This window comes from Carcharodon carcharias, chromosome 9 (genome assembly GCF_017639515.1).
Source record: "Carcharodon carcharias isolate sCarCar2 chromosome 9, sCarCar2.pri, whole genome shotgun sequence".
NCBI classification, from domain to species: Eukaryota; Metazoa; Chordata; class Chondrichthyes; order Lamniformes; family Lamnidae; genus Carcharodon; species Carcharodon carcharias.
This window is the reverse complement of record NC_054475.1, coordinates 127,649,821-127,674,703: the sequence shown is the minus strand read 5'-3', so window position 1 is coordinate 127,674,703 and position 24,883 is coordinate 127,649,821. Positions and strand designations below refer to the sequence as shown.

Below are 24,883 nucleotides of genomic sequence, written 5' to 3'. Positions count from 1 at the left end.
TGGATTCTCAAAGAATGATCCAGAGTATACGGTGAGTAAACAGTAAACTCACATAAAACCCTGAGAGGTGCTGACAATTTGCAGATCTTGGTTGTTGTGAATTGCAGAGTCTTTCTGTGGGGTTCAGGGGGTTTCCAAACTACCAGCCGATTGCTGCTAAATGAGAACAACACAATGCTTCTGTCGTAGATGAAAACTGTGTTTTTTGTTTGACTTCTAGCCTGAGAAAGCCTAATTTCTGAATCAGCCATTTCCCCTCTCTTCCCCCCAGGCTGTCACCAGTGAACATGTGCATGAAAGTGATGAGAATGTGGAACGAGGTAATTGGGCTTCGAAGACTGACTACTTGCTCTCAATGATCGGTTATGCTGTGGGTCTGGGCAATGTCTGGAGATTCCCTTACCTAGCATACAGAAATGGAGGAGGTATGTAGTGAGTTTGAAATATAGGGGAGACAAGGCAGAAATTAAATGGAACATTCATTGAATTATAAAAGAACATTAAATTCAATGAACCAGGGAACCCTGTATAATACAGGGTAAATAATATAGGTTTGAACAATGCTGGTAAAGGAATGATTAATTGAATTACAGCTTTAAACTGTGCATTACCTAGAAATTCTTGTGAGGGTTTAAGAAGCAACCTTCTGATTAAGAAGTAAAGAGGAAATGAACAAAGAGTTTAACCCACCAGTCCCTTCCTGAGTTAAACAGACAAACTCAGGGAATATCTAGGAGTGAGATTTAAATTTCCAGAAAGATTGACACATTACAAACACTTTGAGAAAATGTGTTTATTTATAGTCAAAAGTGTGAAATATCAAACAGGTGGTATTTAAAACCCAAATCATTGAGCCATGTTATAACTGATGATTATTACTGCTGAATATCTTTGCAAATATTATTGTTTAAAATACATGTTCAGTGTACATGTGAAATTCTCAATTATCTCTGGACTGACATTTGTAAGTTGAGATTATATTTGCTCATATCAGGTGATCTTCACAATCCCACAAGTGGATTGAAGGAAACTGATGACAAAACTGCAAAAATGTCTCACTACCATTGCTCAATAACTTTATTCAAAGAGGCAGAAAGTATTTTGATTCAGTTAGATAGTGAATTTTACAAGGTGGGCATTTCCCTGATTAAAACAAAATTACCTGGAAAAACTCAGCAGGTCTGGCAGCATCGGCGGAGAAGAAAAGAGTTGACGTTTCGAGTCCTCATGACCCTTGAGACGCGAAACGTCAACTCTTTTCTTCTCCGCCGATGCTGCCAGACCTGCTGAGTTTTTCCAGGTAATTCTGTTTTTGTTTTGGATTTCCAGCATCCGCAGTTTTTTGTTTTTATTTCCCTGATTAACTTCGTTCATGTACCTTAATTTTCAGAATTGGATCTGAGAGAGTTGAATGTCTTCCATATATTACTGTACATTCACATTGTAAAATCTTTTAATCACAATTTGGCCAATGAAATAGGAGAGAATGAGACAAATTGATTATTCTGTGCAGTAACAGATATAAGAAAATTGTTTCTAGATAGAAGAATGAAAGGACAGACAGATGGATAGATAATTTTAACAAAAGACAATGCCTTTGTCCTGCTTTCACTCTTTACGAGGCTCCAAAATAATCAAAGTAACATGATCTTCCATAAGACCATAAGACATAGGAGCAGAAATCGAGTCTGCTCCGCCATTCAGTCATAGCTAATAAGTTTCTCAACCCCATTCTCCCGCCTTCTCCCCATAACCTTTGATCCCCTTACCAATCAAGAACCTATCTATCTCGGTCTTAAATACACTCAATAACCTAGCCTCCACAGCCTTCTGTGGCAATGAATTCCAAAGATTCACCACTCTCTGTCTAAAGAAGTTTCTCCTCATCTCTGTTCTAAAAGGTCTTCCCTTTACTCTGAGGCTGTGCCCTCGGGTCCTAGTCTGTACTACTAATGGAAACATCTTCCCCAAATCCACTCTATCCAGGCCTTTCAGTATTCTGTGAGTTTCCCTGAAAACAGTACTGGCGAAAATATCTCTGGCATTCAAACATTCAGCGCTTGGAAATCAGGGAAAGTATCAGTTTGGCAGAAGTTGGTGAGCCAGTGCACTATCTCAGGGACAGTTTAATCAGTTTTGAGATGGCGCACAAAACTTTCAGCTGTTTCTTTTATTCACCAGATCTCTATAGTTGGTTTTAAAATTCACGTTTTCATATTATGTGTAATAAGAAATAGTTGCTGAGAAACTCCTCCAACATCAGAACCAAGCCCAACCTTTAGAATCAGATTACAGGATGTTTGTAAATATATAATTACGAAAAAAAATCAACAATTTGTCTTGCCTACATCCCTTCAGATCAGGTTTCCGTTTCCAAGTCTTGTCTTAATTTTGCTGAAGATGTGCAAACAATGAGAAGGTTCCTTTAAGTAATTTCGAAAACTATTCCAATAAGCTTCCCTTCCCACACAATACACATACTTCAGGTTATACAGAAACCTCCCAGCAATATAAATCATTGCATTTAATGTCTGACTAATGTTCAACTTCAAATTGGATTGTGCTACTTGAAAGTATTCATCTATAAATTCTTCTATTTACTATTTATAGTGGGGAAAACAGGTGTACAATGCATCTTATATTTTGCCACTCAAAGTAATAGAGTTTAAATAATTCTTAATGCATTGTATTCCCTATTTTACAAATCTAGAATTTCACTTCCAAAATTCATGTGGTAGTTTTATTAAAATGTATAAACTGTTTTCATTAGAAGTTTGATTATCTGTCTGGTTACCTCACTTGGAAAGAACATGAAAGTTTATTTCCTGTGATCACTGGCACACATACTAACTGAAGTGCATCTAATAAGATAAATAATGGAGGCCTTGTGATGGTAAATGCATCTTAAAAGTCAGTTACAAATTCAGGCACGTTAGTAACTGTAGCATTTCAGTCATTCTTAACGTCCATAGGATGAAAAGTATCTCATCTACTAAAGGTTTAGATTTTTCATTAAGCATTGCCAAATTGTAGGAGCATTTTTCTTTTCACTATTTACACTGCCTGGAGATTTGAACTTTCTCTACTGAAGTAATGGTGAATTTTGTTATAATAATAATCTCTTTACATGCTTTCAAATTCTTCATTTCTTGATGAAAAATTAAGGCAAGAATTTTCTGCCAGGTGCATAGATTGTATTTTCATCTCCAGGACTGATTCCATAGTGAATTCCATGTAAACTACTTTCTTGTTCTGAGATAGAGCATTTACTTTGTGTCAGCTGATGCCATTTGAGACTCTCAAGTACAAGGAATGGGGTGTTTGGAGAAATGCAATAGGATAAGAGCCTGAATGTTCATTGTGGTTGTTTTGTATTCAGATGCTGAATACAGTCTGCAGTAACCGTCTTCGGTCAATGATGATAATTAGTTCCTGTGTTTAAAAAGGTCTGTTTAGTTGTTCAATGTTCAGTCTCAAACTATATGAATAAGCCTGATCATCCATACAATCTTTTTAAACTTTACTATATTTTCCAGGTGCGTTTCTTATTCCCTACATAGTCATGTTGGCATTCGCTGGGCTGCCCCTGTTTTTCTTGGAATGTTCTATTGGGCAGTTTGCCAGCCTCGGGCCTGTTGCGGTATGGAAAGCTGTGCCACTCTTTCAAGGTTAATGTTTTTTAACAACACAAGTTTAAGTAATAGCCATTTAATTCACATTAATACATAGGTTATATTTTCCTCATCACATGGGGATTTAAGCCAGCCTTGCTGAAGTACCGTTTAAAGCCTGATCTTTTGTGCACATTTACAAAGGCAGTGACATACACAATGAGTAAAACATTTGCTCTCCTCATTTCAAACTTAGTCAGATTTTGGGCCCAGTACCTACAAAACTCTATCGATCATCTCGGGCAGAATTTTACAAGCTCCCCTACCACCCCTCCCTGGAGTGGTTTGGCAGATAGGGGGAGTGTAACATTTGGCAGCATGGCAGTGGCATTGTGCCCGTCACCTACCCGTCCCCTCGGGCGGAGTTGGGGCATTAGGTGACCCACTCGTTCCAATTAATGGCCATTTAAGGTTCTCTTCCCACTGTCACTGGGATTTTTCCCACAGCAAGGGAGGCCAGTGCCAAGTGTTGAGGTCACCACCTAGATGAAACCTAGTGATATCGTAACCAGGCCGTCAGGGGTTGCCTCCTGTTTGGTCACCCTCTATCCATCAGAGGCCCCTCCCACCCCAAGGTATTCCTCCCCATCCCATTGCCTGCCCTCCATAGCCTGTGAACCTTATACCCCCATCACCTCCCCTGTCCCAGAGAGAGCCCGGAGTTCCTGGTAAGTCCGAGCTCATGACTCCTCTTTTTCAGGGGACTGCCTACAATCCCAGCAGTGGCCAACCAGTCCTGTTGCTTGGCTGGCAGTAATTGGGGATGTGACTTCTTCCCTGTTGGGGTGGAAGGCCTGCCTCAAGCCAATTAACAACCCAGTAACTAGAAAGTGGCTGTATGGGGCGAGTGACAACGCAAATGTGAACTCGCCCCTTACTTTTACATTCTTGGGAAGGGGTGCAATTCCATCGGCCCCTGTGTAAAATTCAACTCCTAATTAATGACATGGCTTCATGTTTCATTCCTACAAAACAGTTGTTGCTTAATTGAGATTGTTAATTTCACTCATTCTGGTACAACTCGGGGCTCATTCGGAAGGGAATTTAAAGATTTCGATCAATATTATCCATAAAAAGTGGAAAAGGAATTCAGTATCTCCTCGTCCAGCATTGTAAGGGGATAAATGGGAGTTGGTCTTCTGCTTTGAATTAAAAACAAAACCTAAATCAGATGTAGGTTTAACAATACAGCTTGTCCCGAGCTTCAGAGGTCTCCCTGTTTTCTTTGACTAAAGAGGGAAACATCCTCCAAACGCCCTGTCACTGCCAATTTCTTCTGCTAAGTGCATGTGGGGTTATGAACATTGGGGCAGGACAGAGCCCAACTGATATGTCCCTCCCAGTTAGTTAATGATGTTCACAGTTTGGATTTTTGGGTGAAGAATGTTCACTTGAACAGGAGATCAGAGAGTGAGCAAAGCCCAGAATGAGTTGGTCCTTCAGGGAATGGAAAAGGGACAAACACAAAATTTGTGTAATTTACCTAATTCGGGGTTTTTTAAAAAATTACAAATAAGTTACATATAAAAAGAATGTAATTCCAGAATTAGAAATGGTATGGAAAGTTGTTCTACCATTTAAATATTTAATTATTTGCCTTGTAGTTACGAGCAGATCTCTTGCGTCATTGCTTGCAGTGTTAGGTGATCAGCTGTCCATGAGTTTATTGTAAACATTTGCAATAACGTTATGGCCTTGACAGAAACTTGGCTGACAAGTGCTAAAGCCGCCTTCTTTAAGCCTCCTGCTAGCTAAACATTCCCCACCCAGTCCACCATGCTAGTAGAGTGACCCTTATCACCAAATGAAAAATTGGTCTGTCCCACTATTTCTCTGACACCTTCTCCTTTGAGTATCTCACCTTGTTCCAGCCCCCTCAAAAGTCCTTTGAAATCCTCATTCTCTACCACCCGCCTATCATGTCAAGTATCTCATCAACTTATTTTTACTACTTTCCTCTGCCTCCACACCAAGCAACTTCTCATCCTTAGTGCTTTCAAGCTCCATGGGCAGAATTTTCTCCCTGTCAGGCAGTTGGGCTCGACCCAATCGCCGGTAGGCGCAGAGCTGATCGCCACCAGTGAAGCGGGCCGCACCACCATTTTACGTGGGCGGGCCAATTAAGGGCCACCCAGCATGACATCCGCTGAGAAGCGCTATGCGCTCCCTGTGCGGGCAGGGGGAATCCCTAAAAGCGAGAGTGCGCTCTTTCGCACATGCGCACGAAAGAGCGCACACCTCCCTGAGGCTAAGTGCAGCCTCAGGGAGTTTGCTTCGACTTTTAAAACTGTTAAAAACAGAGAAAAGAAAATCCCTTACATGTCCCCTCATGTGACAATGTCACATGAGTTGGGACATGTTCATAATTTACAGAACAACTTTATTACAATTTTTAAAACCTTGCATGAAACCTCATCCTGCCGCTGGATGAGGTTTCATGTTTTCTCTATTTGCTGCCGAGGCTCCTGGCTGATGCGCCAACCTTAAGGTTGGATGGGCAGGTCCTTTATTTGGTTAAGTGATCCTGCCAGTGGCCTCAAGTGGCCATTGACAGGTCGGCAGACCCACAGCTGATTTTGCTGCGCCCCCGCCTTCCTGAAAATTTAAATGGGGCAGGGTGAAGTCAGGGGTTCTGCCCAACGTCATCCCGCGTCATTTTACGCATCAGTGAGCGGGCCCCGCCCCCTGCTCGCCGACGGCAAAATTCTGCCCCATTTCAGCTCACCATGCCCTCTTTCCTCTAACTTCGTACCCTCCTATCCTCCTTTAATCTCCCCCTCCATGTAAACTGACCTACATATATTCACCTCCAGCAACTCAACCTTGTTATCTCATGTAGTCACTCAGCTGCCATTGTGCCCAACACAGATAAGGTAATGTCTTAGCACCTCCTTGTGTCACTCTCCACTCACATCTGCCTTCTCCCCCCCAAACCTACTTCCTTCTGTGTTCATCCATGTAAAGAATTATCTCCCAATTTGCTTTCAACTGCACTTTCAAATTTCCAACAGTATAGCCATTGGTTCTCTATTCACCGTGACATTTTTGTAGCCAATCATGCCCTCACCTCCACCTTTGAGGCTCTTGACCCTAATAAAACTATTACTGTCTCTGTCACCCTGGTCCATCCCCCAGTTTAGTGCCCATTTCTGCTCCCTTTAGTCCAAGGCTTACAGTCTTGAATGTTTGACAAACAATAAGTTTAGCCATTTATCACCAGAACTCTGTGGACCAAAAAAAGTATTTGTGGTTCCTGCTCTCTTCTTCTAAAAGTACTCCCTATTCGTGGATTATCCTGGAATGAAAAGATAGCACCAGGCATCACTTTTCCAAGACAAACTGTTTTACTTAACCCCTACCCTGTCTCCTTCACGTTCTGTTCCGACAACAAGTGCGCAGAGTTCATAGACTTCTTTGTCACTAGGATTGAGACCATCCAATCAGCTGCCTCCACTGTTTCTCTCCCTTGCCTGAGTCCACCAAGCCAAACTTACCCTAGGGTACAATTCTATCCTAGCTCTGAGCTCACATCTTTCCTTAATTTCTTGCTTATCTGCTGCATGCCTTCTCCAAGTTCATACTGTCCATGTGACCCGTCTCCTGCTCCCTCAACTCTATTCTGACAAACCCACTGACCACCCAACTTGCATTCTTGGCCTCTATGGTTCCCTCTCCCCAGGTACAGACTCCTCCCTTTCAAATCTGCTGTCATCAAACAGCTCCTGAAAAGCTATTCCTCATCCACATGCTGCCTCTCAGCAACATCATCCAAAATCACAATGTCATACATACGAACAAGGAGCAGGAGTAGGCCATTCAGCCCCCTCAGGCCTGCTCCGCAGTTTAATAAGATCATGGCTCAGCTGATAGTAACCTCAAATCTGCATCCCGCCTGCCCCAATAACCTATCACCCCGATAACCTCTCACCCCCTTGCTTACCAAGAATCAATCCACCTCTGCTTTAAAAATATTCAAAGTCTCTGCTTCCACCATTGTTTCAGGAAGAGAGTTCCAAAGACTTATGACTCGTGAAAAAAAATTGCCTGATCTCTGTTTTAAATGCGTGACCCCATATTTTTAAACAGTGACCCCCTAGTTCTAGATTCTCCCACAAGAGGAAACATCCTCTTCACATCGACCCTGTCAAGACCCCTCAGGATCTTATATGTTTCAATCAAGTGGCCTCTTACTCTTCTAAACTCCAGCAGATACAAGCGTAGTCTGCCCAACCTCTCCTCATAAGACAACCCACCCATTCTAGGTATTAGTCTGGTAAACCTTCTCTGAACTGCTTCCAATGCATTTTCATCCTTCCTTAAATAAGATGATCAATACTGTCCACAGTACTCCAAATGTAGTCTCACTAGTTACCTGTACAACTGAAGCATAACCTCCCTACTTTTGTATTCAATTCCCCTCCCAATAAATGAAAACGTTCTATTAGCTTTCCTGATTATTTGCTGTACTTGCATACTAGCCTTTTGTAATCCATGCACTCAGACACCCAGATCCCTCTGCACCTCAGAGCTCTGCAATCTCTCACCATTTAGATAATATGCTTCTCTTTTATTCTTCCTGCCAAAATGGACAGTTTCACATATTTCCACATTATACGCCATCTGCCAGATCTTTGCACACTCATTTGACCTATCTATATATGCTTGTAGCATCCTTATGCCCTCTTCACAGCTTTCCTGCCTATCTTTGTGTCATCAGCAAATTTGGCAACCATATCTTCGTCCATCCATCTAAGTCATTTATATAAATTGTAAACCAGTGAGGTCCCAGAACTGGTCCCTGTGGCATGCCATTTGTTATGTCTTGCCAACCTGAAAAAGACCCAATCATGCCTACTCTCTGCTTCCTGTTAGCCAGCCAATCTTCTATCTATGCCAATATGTTACCCCTTATACATGAGCCTTTATTTTCTGCAATAACTTTTGATGCGGCACTTTAACAAATGCCTTCTGGAAATCTAAGTAGAGTACATCCACTAGTTTCCCTTTATCTACAGCACATGGTACTTCCTCAAAGAACTCCAATAAGTTTGTTAAACACAATTTCCCTTTCACAAAACCATGTTGACTCTCCCTGATGACCTTGAGCTTATCCAAGTGCCCTGCTATAACTTCTTTAATAATAGCTTCTAACATTTTCCCTACGACAAATGTTAAGCTAACTGGCCTGTAGTTTCCCACTTTCTGTCTCCCTCCCTTTTTGAATAATGGAGCTATTTTCCAATCTAATGGGACCTTCCCTGAATCTAAGGAGTTTTGGAAAATTAAAACCATTGCATCAACTATCTCACTAGACACTTCTTTTAAGACCATCAGATGAAGTTCATCAGGCCCCGGGCTCTTGTCAGCCCGCAGCTCCAATAATTTACTCAGTGCCACTTCTCTGCTGTCTTGTCATTTTCCTGACTTCCTTCCCCACTTCCATTTCCTGGTTTATAGCTGCTTCTGGGATGTTACTTGTATCCTCTATTGTGATAACTGATTTAAAATTCCTGTTTATTCATCTGCCATCTCCTTGTTTTCTATTATCAATTCTTCAGACTCACTTCCTGTAGGACCAATGCTCACTTTGTTAGATCTTTTCTGTTTTAAATATTTATGAAAATTCTTACTATCTGTCTTCACATTTCTGGCTAGCTTTCTCTCATACTCTAATTTTTCCCTCCTTATTAGTCTTTAATCACTCTTTGCTGTTCCTTATATTCTGTCCAATCTTCTGGCCTTCCACCTATCTTTGCACAATTATATGCTTTTTCTTTAAGTTTGATACTGTCTTTAACCTTTCTAGTTAACCACGGATGGTGTGTCCGTCCCTTGGACTTTTTCTTACTCGTTGGAAGGTATTGATTCTGTGCATTCTGAAATGGCCCCCTAAATATTAGCCACTGCATCTCTGTTTACCTATCCCTTAACCTAATTTGCCAATTCACTTTTGCCAGCTCAGCTTTCATGCCTTCATAATTACCCTGATTTAAGACGCACTCCTCTCTCCCTCAAAATGAATGTAAAATTCAATCATATCATGGTCTCTGTTACCTAGCGCTGCCTTCACTATGAGATCATTAATTACTCTAATCTCATTGCACAATACCAGGTCTAGTATAGCCTGCTCCCTGATTGGCTCCAGAACATGCTGTTTTAAGAAACTATCCAGAAAACATTCAATGTATTCCTCATCTAGGCTATCTTTGCCCATCTGACTTTTCCAGTCTATACGTAAATTAAAATCTCCCATGATTATAGCCATGCCTTTCTGACAAGCTCCAATTATTTCCTCCATTATGCTCAACCCTACCATGTGGTTACAATTAGGGGGCCTGCACACAACTCCCACAAGTGCCTTTACCATTTCTCATCTCTACCCAAACTGGGTTCCACATCCTTGTTTCCTGAACTTAGGTCATCCCTCTCTATTGTGCTAATACCATCATTAACTAACAGAGCCACCCCTCCACCTTTTCCTAGCTTCCTATCCTTCCCAAGCATCCTGTACCTTTAATATTCAGGTCCCAATCCATATCCTCCTGCAGCCATTTCCCCTTAATGGCTATCAATTCATAATTATTTATTTCTGTGTGCACTCTCAGTTCATCTGTTTTGTTTCGATTGCTATGTGCATTCAGAAACAAAGCTTTTAGTTTTATCTGTTTATTCTTTTTATAGCTTCTAGCTTCATCTGTTGATTTACTGTTAGATTTGCACTCTCTACCCCTTCCTGGTCTGTTTTTCATTTCCCGTAATAATACCTTTTTATTTTGTCTGGTCTCTGCTCTTCGATTTACCACATCTTCCCAAATTTGATCCCTTGCCCCGGCTATTTAGTTTAAAACCCTCTCAACTTCCTTAGTATGCAGCTTGCTAGAACACCAGTCCCAACACGGTTCAGGTGTAGACTGTCTCAACGGTACAGATCCCACTTTCCCCAGTACTGGCTGCCAGTACCCCACAAACTGGAACTCACTTCTCCCACACCAGTCTTTGAGCCACACATTCATCTTCCTAATCGATTTGTCCTATGCCAATTTTCATGTGGCTCAGGTAAAAATCCAGATATTATGACCTTTGAGGTTCTGCTTCTTAATTTGGTTACTAGGTCCTCATACTGACTATGCAGAACCTTCTTCTTTGTCCTGCCTATGTCATTGACACCTACATGGACCATGATGACTGGGTTCTCTCCCTTCCACTGCAAGTTCCTCTCTAGCCCCAAGCATATGTCCTGCACCTTGGCACCGGGCAGACAGCACAGCCGTGTGAACTCACGCTCTTTGCTGTAGCGAATGGTGTCAATCCCTCTGACCGTACAAGCCCCTACTACCACTACATTCCTTTTTGTTCCCCCCACTTGAATGGCTTCCTGTACCACAGTGCTATAGCCAGTTTGCTCATCCACCCTACAACCCCCAATCTCATCCAAGCAAGCTGAAAATACCTCAAGCCTGTTGGACAATTGCAGAGGCTCACACTCCTGCACTCCTGTCCTCTGAGTCCCCTTATCTGCCTCACTTACAGTTATACTCTCCTGTCCCTGACCACTGACCAAATCAGAAGCCCTGTCCTAATAAGTGTGCCCCTGATTTGTCATTCTGTCTGTAGTTCAGCCTCAAGCTCATAAACTCTGAGCTAAAGCTGCTCAAACTTCAAACACTTAAGGCAGACATGTTTTCCCTGGATCAAACTGGCATCCAGGAGCTCCCACGTGCTGCAACTGTGACACATCACCTGTCCTAACATCCTTCATGTATTCTAATTAACTGTTTAATTATTTTATTCAATTATATATTTTATTTTTGTTTTTATATATTTTATTAATCTTACCACCAGCTGCTAAACTATTTTGAGCCTTAGGAATAAAATAAACCCCAGTCACTTACCAGATACTCACCAAATAACTAGTTTCTTCTCCAGTAGCAGATTATGACCACTTTCCGAAGGCTGAGCAAGTTAGAAAGCAGAAAGCAAAAGGTCACCTCTTCCTCTTCCTTCCCTAACTCCCTTAATTACACAACTCCCAGCACTCTATTCTAAGTCGCACTTCTTGCAGTAAATCTTACCTACAGCACCTCTTCAACATAAAAACAAAAACAGAATTACCCGGAAAAACTCAGCAGGTCTGGCAGCATCGGCGGAAAAGAAAAGAGTTGACGTTTCGAGTCCTCATGACCCTTTGACAGAACTTCAAGTTCTGTCGAAGGGTCATGAGGACTCGAAACGTCAACTCTTTTCTTCTCTGCCGATGCTGCCAGACCTGCTGAGTTTTTCCAGGTAATTCTGTTTTTGTTTTTGTTTTGGATTTCCAGCATCCACAGTTTTTTTGGTTTTTATCTCTACAGCACCACTTTCCCCCTACGCACCGTGCAAATTCCCACTTGTACCAAACTCCCAAATATACTCACTCAGTATCGGTCTCACTCAGGCTGAAGTCTCTACTCACTGATCATCCGCCTGTTATACTAATGATACTCCGTTTTATCTCACCACTATTTCTCACTGACTGATTTGTTGTGCTGCTTGTCCAATACCCAATATGGGATGGGCAGAAATTTCCTCCAATAAATTTTGGGAGACCAACGCCATTTTCTTTAGCCCCAGCCACAAATTCAGTTTCCTAGCCACCAACTCCATCCCACTCCCTGGCCACTGGCTGTGGTTGAATCAGATAGGATGGCAAGGTTACAATCAATTTAATCCTGAGCTGTGCTTCTGGTCCTTGTCATTACCAAGATCGCCTACTCCCACCTCCTTAACATCACTTCCGTCAATCCTTGCCCTCAGCTCACCTCCAGCTAAAACCCACATTCATGCTTTTGTTACCTCTGGACTCAAGTATTGTTGGCTGCTGTACCACTTTGCAGCCTCCATAAATTTGAGGCCATCCAAAATTCTGTTATCCATGTCCTAACTCGCACCAAATCCTGTTACTTTTTCACCACTGTGCTTACTGACCTACATTGGCTCCCAGCCCCTCGATTTTAAAATGCTCATCCATGATTTTTAAATCCTAGCATGGTCTTGCCATTCCCTATTTCTGTTACCTCCTCCAGCCCTTTAACCATCTGAAATCACTGCACTCCTTCAATTCTAGTCTCTTGCACGTCCCCAATTTTAATCACAATGCCATGAGTGGCCATGCCTTCCACTGCCTAGGTCCTAAGCTGTGGAATTGCTTCCCTAAACCGCTTTGTCTCTCTACCTTTAAGATACTCCTTAAAAACTACCTCTTCTATTTGACTTTTGATCACCTGTCCCAATATCTTTCCATGTGGCTCAACCAAAAATTTTGTAACTAATTGTTCCTGTGAAACACCTTAAGGCATTTTATGAAGTTAAAGGTGCTATATAAATTCAAGCTGTTGTTTTATAAGGCTGGAGACATTACACTATGCAACATATAGTGCATTATTTGCTACAGCGGCAAGATCTAAGTGCAATGAATAGGCAGATGCTGAGGCCAATTGGCGACTGATTCCTCTGAATCACATCCTGAGATCAATTAATCAATTATATGATAATTGTTTCTATTTATATTGGAAGCCGCTTTCTGCTGATACTCTCCAAGTTCAGAAAGACAGCAGGCTGTTTTTCTTGACTCTTATTTTTATACATAATATTAGTTAGGTTACTTTGAATTTGTAATACAGTACAATATCTAAATCGTGCTGAACTCAAATTTTTTATTTATATTAAAAAAAACTTGAATTTCTACAGTGCCTTCCATAACCTCAGGATGTCCCAAAACATATTCCAGCCATTGAAGCACTTCTGAAGTGTAATGTCAGAAACACTGCAGCTAGTTTGCAGACAGCAAGCTCCCACAAACACCAATGTGATAGTGACTCGATAATCTTTTTTTTGTGATGTTGATTAAGGGATAAATATTGGCCAGAATATTAAGGATAACTCTCCTGCTCTTTGAAATAGTGCCATGGTATCTTTTACACCCACCTGAAAGAGCAAAGGGGCCTCAGTTTAATGTCTCATTCAAAAAATATGGCACATCCAATATCGCAGCACTCCCTCGGTACCGCACTGTAGCATGAGCTTATATTTTCGTGTTCAAGCATTTGTTGATTCAGAGGCAAGAGTGCTATGAACTGAGCCACGTTTAAAGTTAAAAGCATTTGCACCAAGCTGCTTTTCAATTAAATACAGTTATGATAATTCTAGTGCATTATTTAAATGCAAAAAACAGCCCAAGCTCTGTACACCATCCAACTTCCTATTCTTTCACTGAGACACTGTTCTCCAGCTCTCTCCGTTCATACTGGTACCCTCCCTCATCCTCAATTCAATTTGTCACTCCTTTTCTCCTCGCTCAGTTCTAGATAAGTATATGCACACAAGCAACATAAGAACTGGCCATCCAGAACAGCTGTAAAGAAACAAAATTGGTTTGTCTGACCAGCTGAATACATGAGAAAATACAATTAATTCAAATGAATAGCTTCTAATTTACATTGCTTTCTCAATCCATTTAAAGGTGTTGGTATCACAATGGTCCTTCTGTCAACATTTGTGACCATTTACTACAACTGCATCATTGGATACAGCTTGTACTACTTGTTCGTTTCCTTCCAATCCATCCTGCCGTGGGCAGACTGCTTCAGTTGGTGGGGTGCAGATGAAACATGCAGCAGGACTGTCAAAGGTACTGTCTTCACTTCTATTGGGTAAAGTGTAGGCACTGACTTTTCAACTTTCATTCTATTGGTCTGAATGAGAGAGAAAAGTTGGCAATAGTTTAAATAACTATCTTCATTTTAAGAGTGTAGAAGGCATCTCAAGTTATAAAAGATTGCAATAATGTTGTGACTGGCAGTAACCTTTTAAATCTGATTGCTGGGCTATGTAGAACCTGCAAGTCTCAATAAATATTTCTTGAGCTAAGGAAATGGACAGATCAATTTGAAAATCTCACTGGTAACTAAATTTCTAAGAAACAGCTTATACCAATTAAGCAACTCGTTACATGAAAAATATACATATAAGCCTATTAGAATAATTATTACTTATTTGCTTGTTATTTCATAACATAAAATAACAACATTTGTAATTTAATGATGTTTATCACTTTCAGAGGCTGAATGAGATCTTATGGAAGCATTGGATTTGTGCAGTAGCTAAAGGCTATTGCCAGATAGAGTTTTCTGCTCATTTCACACATGCATTCCTGAACGTTTACCTAAATCTCAAGTTAAGGATAGACACATGCAAAAAATATGAGGCGTGGGGATGCGTCAATATGAGACACAATATAATTTACACTCAGAAGGTTAGAGCAGACCCAAGATTGTTACAGTGTGTCGTACTATCCTTGTGTTGGGTTTGGGGGATGGGCCTGGTTTAAGTAGAACAGGGAACCTATGAGCTAGCCTTGATTAGTGCGAGTGGGGAGGCAGGGATTTGGTCCCAGTGTGATAGGTGGTTTGGAAGCTCAATGATTGGTTCCTGCTTACTGTGTGAGCATCAATGTATTAACAATCATGTGGTTAGCACAGACTATCTCTGGGAAACAATGGACAAGTGAGAGGGAAGCTCTTTTTACGTTCATCTTCTTAGGCAGTCCAGCAGTTCAAGGATGACTGGCTGCACTCTAGTTCAGTGGGTTCTGAGATGGCTGTTAAGTCTAATGCGCGACCTGCAGGCTCTGCCACATGCAGGGCAGGTGGTGCTTGAAGGGTTGGGTAGATGGGTTTTTTGGAGGTTTGTGTGTTCCTTCTGACACTTCGACTTCACATCTGCATATCCCCAACAAAGTCTCTCGATACGTTTGGTGCCTTACTGAATGAACTTTCTCCATTTTGGTTGGTCACAAGCCAGTGTTTCCCATGTGTTAACAAAATGCCAAGCCAATGAACTATTGCAGTATTCTAGATTACCTCAGTACCCAGTAGATGACCCTTCAAAAAGGTTTTCCTCGCTCATCACCTTCTCTCTTCATTTCCAACAGTTGGATTTCAATATTTCTCATTTCACTCAGATGATCATCTCCAACAGCTTTCTCACCCAGGGCATCTCTCTCTTTCCCCTCTCCAGTCATTATCTCTCTTTCTCCTTTCCCATCCCACGGAGATGTTGAAATAAATAGAAATTAATTCAACCTGATAGATATATGAATGGTGTTATATTATATTCCCTTTAGCACTCCCTGTGACTCACTCCATGTCCATAATCTTCTATAATAACTATCTGAAAATTATCATGGAATCTTTAAATTGTGGATTGCTCTATTCATTGCTGGAGTACAGCAATAACTTTATCAAACATACAGACTGAAGGTGGTATCTGACTTTTAATATGCAGAATGGGGCTGTAGGTGATGCCTGACCTTATATTGACTGGGACTGTGAAGTGTGGCCTGGTTCTGCAGGCTTAACAGACTGGCTGTTATCTGCTTCTGAAGACCATTCAAATAAGTGCTGCCATGTTGAAAGTACGTCATCAATCATATTCTCTGTCATTAACATTGGGGTGTCAGATATGCACAATTGCCCTGGTATACAGAATTACAATGTGTGGCAGAACAGTCATTTATATTTTTAAGGCATCAAGAAGTTAAGCCATAGATTGCAAAGCAACCTATTTCAATTCCTACAGTACTCTTCATTAAAATACTCATTCCTCACACTCACTCCCTATCCCACAAAGTGCTTAATAACTAGCAGACAAAGGACCACCTACCATACTGTCAGGGCTGCTGCAGCCAATCCCCGCCCCCCCAGCTTCCTCTGGTCAATTCCAACAATATCAACTTGTATTCATATAGCATCTTTAATGTCATAAAATGTCTCTAGCCACTTAAATTTAATTCCCTGCTAAAGACTGTGCATCCTCTCCCCTAATAAATGTGAATTGGCTCAAAACACAGAAAATCAGCAGAAGCCATGAGTGCAGAGTAGGAGCTGCACCAAAGGATCAATGTTAATGAAAAATCTAAGCTGATGTGTCTACTGGATCCTGTATGGTGGCATTGAATAGTTCAATGTCTATTTCTGCAACCCCTTCCCACCTTATATTCCCTCTGACACCCTTCAGTTTTCCAGCTCTAGCCTTCTGTGTTTACTCTTTGCACCATCATGGCTGATAAAGCGTTATTCATCTTTCTAAATCCTCAACCTCCCCACTCATCTCATCACCTTAAAACAACCAACTTCTTTGGATTAATTGATAGTTGCTGATTTTATTTTACAAGTAGGCTTTACAAGTAGGACAATTCTTCTACAGGGAAAGGATATTCTCTAATTTGTTTGTGGTCCACAGTGTTGCCATTTTGTAAGCTCTAAACTTGGCCTGTGGAACACTCTTCCTTTTAAAGTGTTATTTCTTGCTGCTATCAGAATGGTACCCAGGACAGGGAGATTTTCTGTACCCAGAACCCAGGATGAGCTGAGGTCTGGCAGGGTGCATTGTGCTGTTCATGAAGAGAGAAGTTATTGTAGTCACTTTTATGGACAAATTTTTGATTTCTTTGTGACATGCAATGGGAGCATTTTTATTGTGTTTTATAATATTATAATATTGTGTTATATTTTGTGGATCTGCATTGATGCTTGTACATTGGAATTTTATGTTGGTATGTGTTTGGGAAGAATTTCCTTCTGGTAGAATGGGATTTGGGAGAATATTTATATTTGGGGAAACGTTTTGTCTCATGATTGGCAAATAATGAAAGTGAGAAGTAAATATAGTAACTAAACGGAAAGAAAAAAAAACGTCAGGCAGTTTGAACAGTGAGTCTTCAGCCAGTTTAAACAACGAGACTTCAAACGGTTTAAACAGTGAGACTTCGGGCAGTTTAAACAGTGAGACTTCGGGCAGTTTAAACAGTGAGACTGCGGGACAGTTTAAACAGCGAGACTTCGTGGCAGTTTAAACAGCGAGACTTCGTGGCAGTTTAAACAGCGAGACGTCGTGGCAGTTTAAACAGCGAGACTTCGTGGCAGTTTAAACAGCGAGACTTCGTGGCAGTTTAAACAGCGAGACTTCGTGGCAGTTTAAACAGCGAGACTTCGTGGCAGTTTAAACAGCGAGACTTCGTGGCAGTTTAAACAGCGAGACTTCGTGGCAGTTTAAACAGCGAGACTTCGTGGCAGTTTAAACAGCGAGACTTCGTGGCAGTTTAAACAGCGAGACTTCGTGGCAGTTTAAACAGCGAGACTTCGTGGCAGTTTAAACAGCGAGACTTCGTGGCAGTTTAAACAGCGAGACTTCGTGGCAGTTTAAACAGCGAGACTTCGTGGCAGTTTAAACAGCGAGACTTCGTGGCAGTTTAAACAGCGAGACTTCGTGGCAGTTTAAACAGCGAGACTTCGTGGCAGTTTAAACAGCGAGACTTCGTGGCAGTTTAAACAGCGAGACTTCGTGGCAGTTTAAACAGCGAGACTTCGTGGCAGTTTAAACAGCGAGACTTCGTGGCAGTTTAAACAGCGAGACTTCGTGGCAGTTTAAACAGCGAGACTTTGTGGCAGTTTAAACAGCAAGACTTCGTGGCAGTTTAAACAGCGAGACTTTGGGAGAGTTTAAGTGAAGTAAAGTTAAGAAATGGCAGAGCAGCTCAGCCGCATGGAATGTGAGGCCATATGGGTTGAGCCCAAGAGAACCAGGCAGGCAGTGTAGGAATCCCCTGGGGTCCCACTCACTTATCAGTTTTCCATTTTGGATGCTGGTGAGGGAGTTAGTTCCTCGGAGGAGTGCAGTCAGAGCCAAGTTCATGGCATCACAAGTGGCTCAGCTGTACAGGAAGGGAGGAAGAGGGGAAGAGCAGTGGTGTTAGGCGATTTATTAGTTAAGGGAACAGACAGGTGCTTCTGTGGTCGCAGATGTGATTCCAAGATGGTACGCTGCCTCCCTGGTGTGAGGGTCATGGATATCACCGAGCAGTTACAGAGCATTCTGGAGGATGAGGGTGCACAGCCAGAGATCGTGGTCCACATCGATACTAATGATATAGGTAGAATAATGGATGAGGTCCTGCAGACAAACTTCAGAGAGTTAGGAAAGAGATTAACGAGCAAGATCTTTGCTCGTTAATCTCTTTCCTAACTCTCTAAAGTTTGTCTGCAGGACATCATCCATTATTCTACCTATATCATTAGTATCGATGTGGACCACGATCTCTGGCTGTGCACCCTCATCCTCCAGAATGCTCTGTAACTGCTCGGTGATATCCATGACCCTCACAATCTCTGAATTACTCCCAAGGCCATGTACTGGTGAGTATAGAAATAGGAGAATACATCAGATGCATGCATGGCTGGAAAGATGGTGCAGGAAGTAGGGCTTCAGATTTCTGGGCATTGGGACCAATTTCTGGGGAAGATGGGATCTGTACAAGCCGGATGGTCTATACCTGAACAAGGCCAGGATGAATGTCCTTGCAGGAAGGTTTGCTGGTGCTGTTGGGGAGGGTTCAAACTAGATTGGCAATGTGGTGGGAACCTGAGGACAGATTCAGATGGGACAACTTCAGAGCAGGGAATGGGAGACAGAAAATTAGCAAGTGACTCCGAAAGACAGAAGAAGCAAAGGTTAGAATGTGTACAGCACATGGATTTGGAAATGTTAAAAGGTATATATATATAAATACAATGTGTCTATCTGTACCATGTGCCCTCAGCTCATCAGCAATAAGGCCAATGAGCTGAGGGCACAGGTAGACACATGGAAACATGATATCTTTGTTATTACGGAAACTTGGCTCAAAGAGGGGCAAAAATGGCAGCTCAACATCCCTGGATATAAAGTTTACAGGTAGGCTAGAGAGGGGTTTTAAAATGATGGGGTATAGCATTATTGGTTAAACAATAAATTACAGCTGTGAGGAGGGATGATATACTAAATGAATCATCAAATGAGGCCATATGAGTTGAGCTCAGAAATAAAAAAGGAACAGTCATGTTGCTAGGAGTGTACTATAGACCCGCAAATAGTGAGAGGGAGATAGAAGAGCAAATGTGTGGGCAAATTTCTGAGTACAAAAACAATAGGGCAATAATAGTTGAGGACTTCAGCTACCCTAATAGAAGGCACAAAATTCTTGAATTGCATTGAGAGAACTTTTTTTAGCCAGCACATCACAAGCCCAATAAGAGGGGGCGCAATTCTAGATTTAGTCTTTGGAAATGAAGCAGGGCAAGTGGCTGAAGTATCAGTGGGGGACCATTTTGGAGATAATTACCATAATACAGTTAGATTTAGCATCATTATGGAAAAGGACAAAGATAGAACAGGAGTGAAAGTTCTAAATTAGGGGAAGACAAATTTTATAAAGCTGAGAAGTGATCTGGCGACAGCAACTTGAAGGAAAATCAGTGGAGGTGTTCAAAAGCGAAATTCTACAGGTACAGCGTAAACATGTCCCCACAAAGGAAAAGGGTGGCCCTGTCAAATCTTGAACCCCCGGTTATCCAGAAGTGTATGGGGTACAATAAAGCAGAGAAAGAAAGCTTTTGACAGTCACAAAAAATCTTAATGCTGTAGAAAGCCTGGAGGAGTATAGAAACTACAGATTGAACTCAAAAAGGAAATTAGAAAAGCAAAGAAAGGATACAAAAAATATTGACAGGTAAAATTAAGGAAAACCCAAAGATGTTTTATTAATACATTAAGAGAAAGAGGATAACTAAGGAAAGGTTAGGGCCTATCAGAAATATACAAGATAACTTATGCGTGGATGCAGAAGAATAAGGCAAGGTTCTTAATGAGTACTTGCCTCTATCTTCACTAAGGAGAGGGATGATACGGACATTTTGGTTAATGAGGAGGAGTGAGAAATTAGATATAATAAGCATAGCGAGACAGGAAGTAAGGTGGATAAATCACTAGGGCCAGATGGATTGTATCTGAGGCTGTTAAAAGAAGCCGGGTAGGGAATAGTGGATGCTTTGAGGATCTTTTGCGAATCCTCACTAGATACAGGGTACGGCTAAGGTACCACAGGATTGGAGGTCTGCAAACATTATTTGAAAAGGGTATAGGCCAAATAATTATAAGCCAGCCAGTTTGACTTCGGTGGTGGGAAAATTATTAGAATCAATTCTAAGAGACAGGATAAACTGTCACTTAGAAAGGAACAGATTAATCAGGGATAGTCAGCATGGTTCTGTTAGGGGAAGATCGTTCTTACTAACTTAATCGTATTTTTTGAGGAAGAACAAAGAAGATTGATGAGGGTAGTGCAGTGGATGTTGTGTACATGGATTTCAGTAAGGCATTTGACAAGGGCCCACATGGCAGACTGGTCAGTAAAGTAAAAGCCCATGGGATGCAGTGGAATGTGGCGAGTTTGATCCAAAATTGACTCAGCAACAGTAAACAAAAGGTAATGGCTGATGAGTGTTTTTGCAACTGGAAAGTGATTTCCAATGTTGGGTCCCTTGCTGTATTTTGTATAAATCAATGATTTGGAATTAAATGTGAGAGGCATTATTGGGAGATTTGCAGATGGCACACAAATTGGCCGTTTGGTTGATAGTGAAGAGGATAGCTGCTGTCTTGGGTTGAGTGGGCTGAAAAGTGGCAAATGGGATTCAACCCAGAAAAGTGTGAGGTAATGCATTTGGGGATGGCAAACCAAGCTAGGGAATACACAGTAAATGGAAGAATATTGAGAGGGTTAAGGAAGTGAGAGACCTTGGGAGTGCATATCCACAGGTCCCTGAAGGTGGCATGACAGGTGGATAAAGTGATAAAGAAAGCATAGGAATGCTTTCCTTTATTCGATGAGGCATTGAATACAAAAGAAGGGATGTAATGCTGGAAATGTATAGAATGCTGGTTAGGTCACAGCTGGAATTTTGTCCACAGTTCTGTTTGCCACATTACAGGAAGGACATAATTGCTCTGATGAGAGTACAGAACAGAGTTACAAGAATGTTGCCAGGGCTGTAAAATTGCAGCTATGAGGAAAGATTGGATAGGCTAGTGTGGTTTTCCTTAGAACAGAAGAGGCTGAGGCGTGACTTAATTGAGGTGTTCAAAATTATGCAGGGCCTAGATAGAATAGACAGGAAATACCTGTTTCCCCTAGTTGAGAGGTCAATTACCAGGGGGTAAAGATTTAAGGTGATTGGTAGGAAGACTAGAGGAAGGTGGGATTAGAATGGACGACTAGTTTTGTATTTTTTCATTTTCGGCCAGCGCAGACACGATGGGCTGAGTGGTCCCTTTCTATGCCATAACTTTTTTATGGTTCTATAATTAACCAGTGAGGGAGGAGAAAAGGCATTTAATCAGCAACAAAGAAAAAGTTGACAAATGGGCATAGATTTAGTCTTCGCCCAAAGTGTGAAACAAGCAATAGTGAATCAGCAGCCCTTTATAGACTCTGCACAATTTCCTTTCAGTTGAAATTAATGGAAAAGAATGTTGTGCATGATGTAGAACAGGCCGCTGGTTCATTGTCACTCATTTTACCCACTGAATGAAGACCAATTTTACCTCGTGGTCTTAGCTGTCTTGAGCTAGTTGGTGGTCAAGGTGTGGATCATAATCTAGACATACTTAAGAAATGTTACTATAAAGGTAGATATGGGAAGCAGCTAACACTGTTAGCCATGATCCATATGAATGCAAGGAAAAAGATGTAAAAGACCTGTAATAAATCTGTAAGGTTTGCTATGGGATCATTTGTTCCCATGGAATCATTGTGGGATCATATATTTCCATGAAGTCACAATGGGGTCATATGTTACCATGGGACCACTTTTGGGTCATGTTCTGTCTCTTTGTATAGCAGGAGTGAGAGTACATGAAACCTGAACTTTCAGTAGAAACCTATTAAAGCTCTAAAGTTCCATTGGCTTTGGCTGATAATTGTGACTCATTAATGGAAATGCTAATGCTTTAATTGCTTCATTAAGTATTGCAGTTAGTTTTACACAATCTATCAAAAGAACCTCCCATTACAAGCAGAGTGACCACCATACTAAGGACCATAATACACATGATGCACTGTAAATAGATATATTGTACCCTAACTCAATAAGGATATTATCATATACAAGGTGTGCATTAAAATATAGAGTGCACTATGATACATGTGATGCATTACAATACATGGGCACACTGTAATACATTGGATGCTTCATAATACCATGTGCAATGATCCAAAAAAAATCTCCCACTATCAACATCTTGGGTGTTACCATTGACCTGGAGGAGCCATGTAAATACTGTGGCTACAAGATCAAGTCAGAGGCTGAAAATTCTGTGGCGAGTAACTTGCCTCCTGATTCCCCAAAGCCTGTCTACCATCTACAATGCACAAGTCAGGAGTGTGATGGAATACTCTCCACTTGCCTGGATGAGCACAGCTCCAACAACACCAGCTCTACATCATCCATCAAAGAGCAGCCTGCTTGATTGGTACGCTATCCAGCACTTTCAACATTCATCCTCCCACCATCAAAGCACAGTGGCAGCAGTGTGTACCATCTACAAAATGCACTGTTGCAAATCACCAATGCTCCTTCAACAGCACCTTCCAAACCCTGACTTCTACCACCCAGAAGGACAAGGGCAACAGATGCATGGGAACACCACCACCTATAAGTTTGCCTTTAAGCCACACATCATTCTCACTTGGAAATATATCGCCATTCCTTCCCTGTCACTGTGTCAAAATCCTGGAACTCCCTAACAGCACTGTGGGTGTGCTTACACCACATGGACTGCAGCGGTTCAAGAAGGCAGCTCACCACCAATTTCTCAAGGGCAATTAGGGATGGGCAATAAATGCTAGCCTAGCCAGCAATGCCTACATCCTGTGAAAGATTAAAAATTTTGTTTGCCTGGCAAAATTAATTTTATGAAATACTTCTGAATATTTTTATCTACTTTTTGTTTATTATGCCAAAGCTGATGGTTTCACAAATTTCACTGAAACCAAAACCCTGGTTAAAAAATAATAGAATTAGTCACAGCAAAATGATATTTGACTTAATCAGTGTAATCCAATGGCTGAAATGCAAATAGAATTATGAATGCCTTGTAATAAAAAAGATATGACTTAATCAGTCAAAACTAAACTCAGGCTTGATTATATGATGATAAATGACAGCACTAATGTACTTCTAAATGGTGTTAGCTATGACAGTACACTGACTTCTGAGTCAGAAGGGTGTGAGTTCAAGTCTCACTATAAAGCCATGAGCACATAATCAAGGCGGACACTTCAGCTCAGTGCTGAGGGAGTGCTGCATTGTCGGAGGAGCTTTCTGTTGATAAAACACTAAAACAAGGCCTCTCGGGTTGTCATTAAAGAGCCCATGACACTATTTCCAAGAATTTTTCATGCTATTCTGACCAATATTTTCCCTAAAACAATATCACTAATAAAACTAATTTCCTGTTCACTTATCATATTGCTGGAGCTTGTTTGTGGAATCTTGCTATACACAAATTAGCTGTTGTAATTCTAATATTACAACACTGACTACATTCCAAAAGTACTTGAATGGTTGTAGATCACTCTGGGATATCAGTCACTATATAAATGCAAGTCTTTGTGTTTCAAATTCTACATTTTCTAGATCCACTCTGCAATCTCACTCTCAGTGGTGGACATTTTGAAATCGTTAATGAAACATGGCTGCATGCAAACAATGAAACTTGCCCAAATGGATCAGAAATCAATGTTGTTCACTTCGGTCCAAGTGAGCAATACTGGGAGTAAGTAAATTACTATAGTTAGCTGCACAGCTGTACCAGTAGCTTCCTCTTGGGAATGTTAATTGAGTGAATGTCCTGTTTAATGAGTGAAATGAAAGAGTGAAAATGCAGCAGTCACAGGGAATTTGATTGTTCAGGGCATAGACAGGCATTCTGTAACTGATTCAAAAATGGTATGTTACCTTCATTGTACCAGTATAAAGCGTATGACTGAGCAGGTGCAAGATATTCTGTGAGAAGAATGGAAACAGTCAGATGTCATTGTCCATATTGGAACCAAAGGCACAGGGAGCAAATGTGTTGATGCTCTTCAGGTAAAGTTTCAAGTGCTAAGAAAATGATCGATAAAAGGGACCTCAAATGTAGCTATCTCAGGATTGCTCCAAGTACCGTTAGGGAGGGTTTATCTAATTTGGTATGGAGAGGAGAAACAGAAAATAGCAGAGAGGAACAGAAATTAGGTCAAAGGACAGAGTGAGCAACAGCAGTAAAATTAGAAATATCCTCAAAAGTAAGGAAGATTG

At 41.3% G+C, this 24,883-nt stretch overlaps 1 protein-coding gene across 1 annotated transcript in view; it reads left to right on the top strand.

Moving 5' to 3' along the window:
* Positions 1 to 340: 340 nt before the first annotated feature.
* LOC121282467 (sodium- and chloride-dependent neutral and basic amino acid transporter B(0+)-like) overlaps positions 341 to 24,883 on the top strand; it is a 45,048-nt gene continuing 20,505 nt past the window's right edge. The window contains exons 1-4 of the mRNA XM_041196170.1: positions 341 to 425; positions 3,537 to 3,668; positions 14,170 to 14,337; positions 24,221 to 24,359. Of these exons, the coding sequence (XP_041052104.1) occupies positions 356 to 425; positions 3,537 to 3,668; positions 14,170 to 14,337; positions 24,221 to 24,359 (509 nt within the window). The 5' untranslated portion in view covers positions 341 to 355. The remainder of the gene's footprint in view (positions 426 to 3,536; positions 3,669 to 14,169; positions 14,338 to 24,220; positions 24,360 to 24,883) is intronic.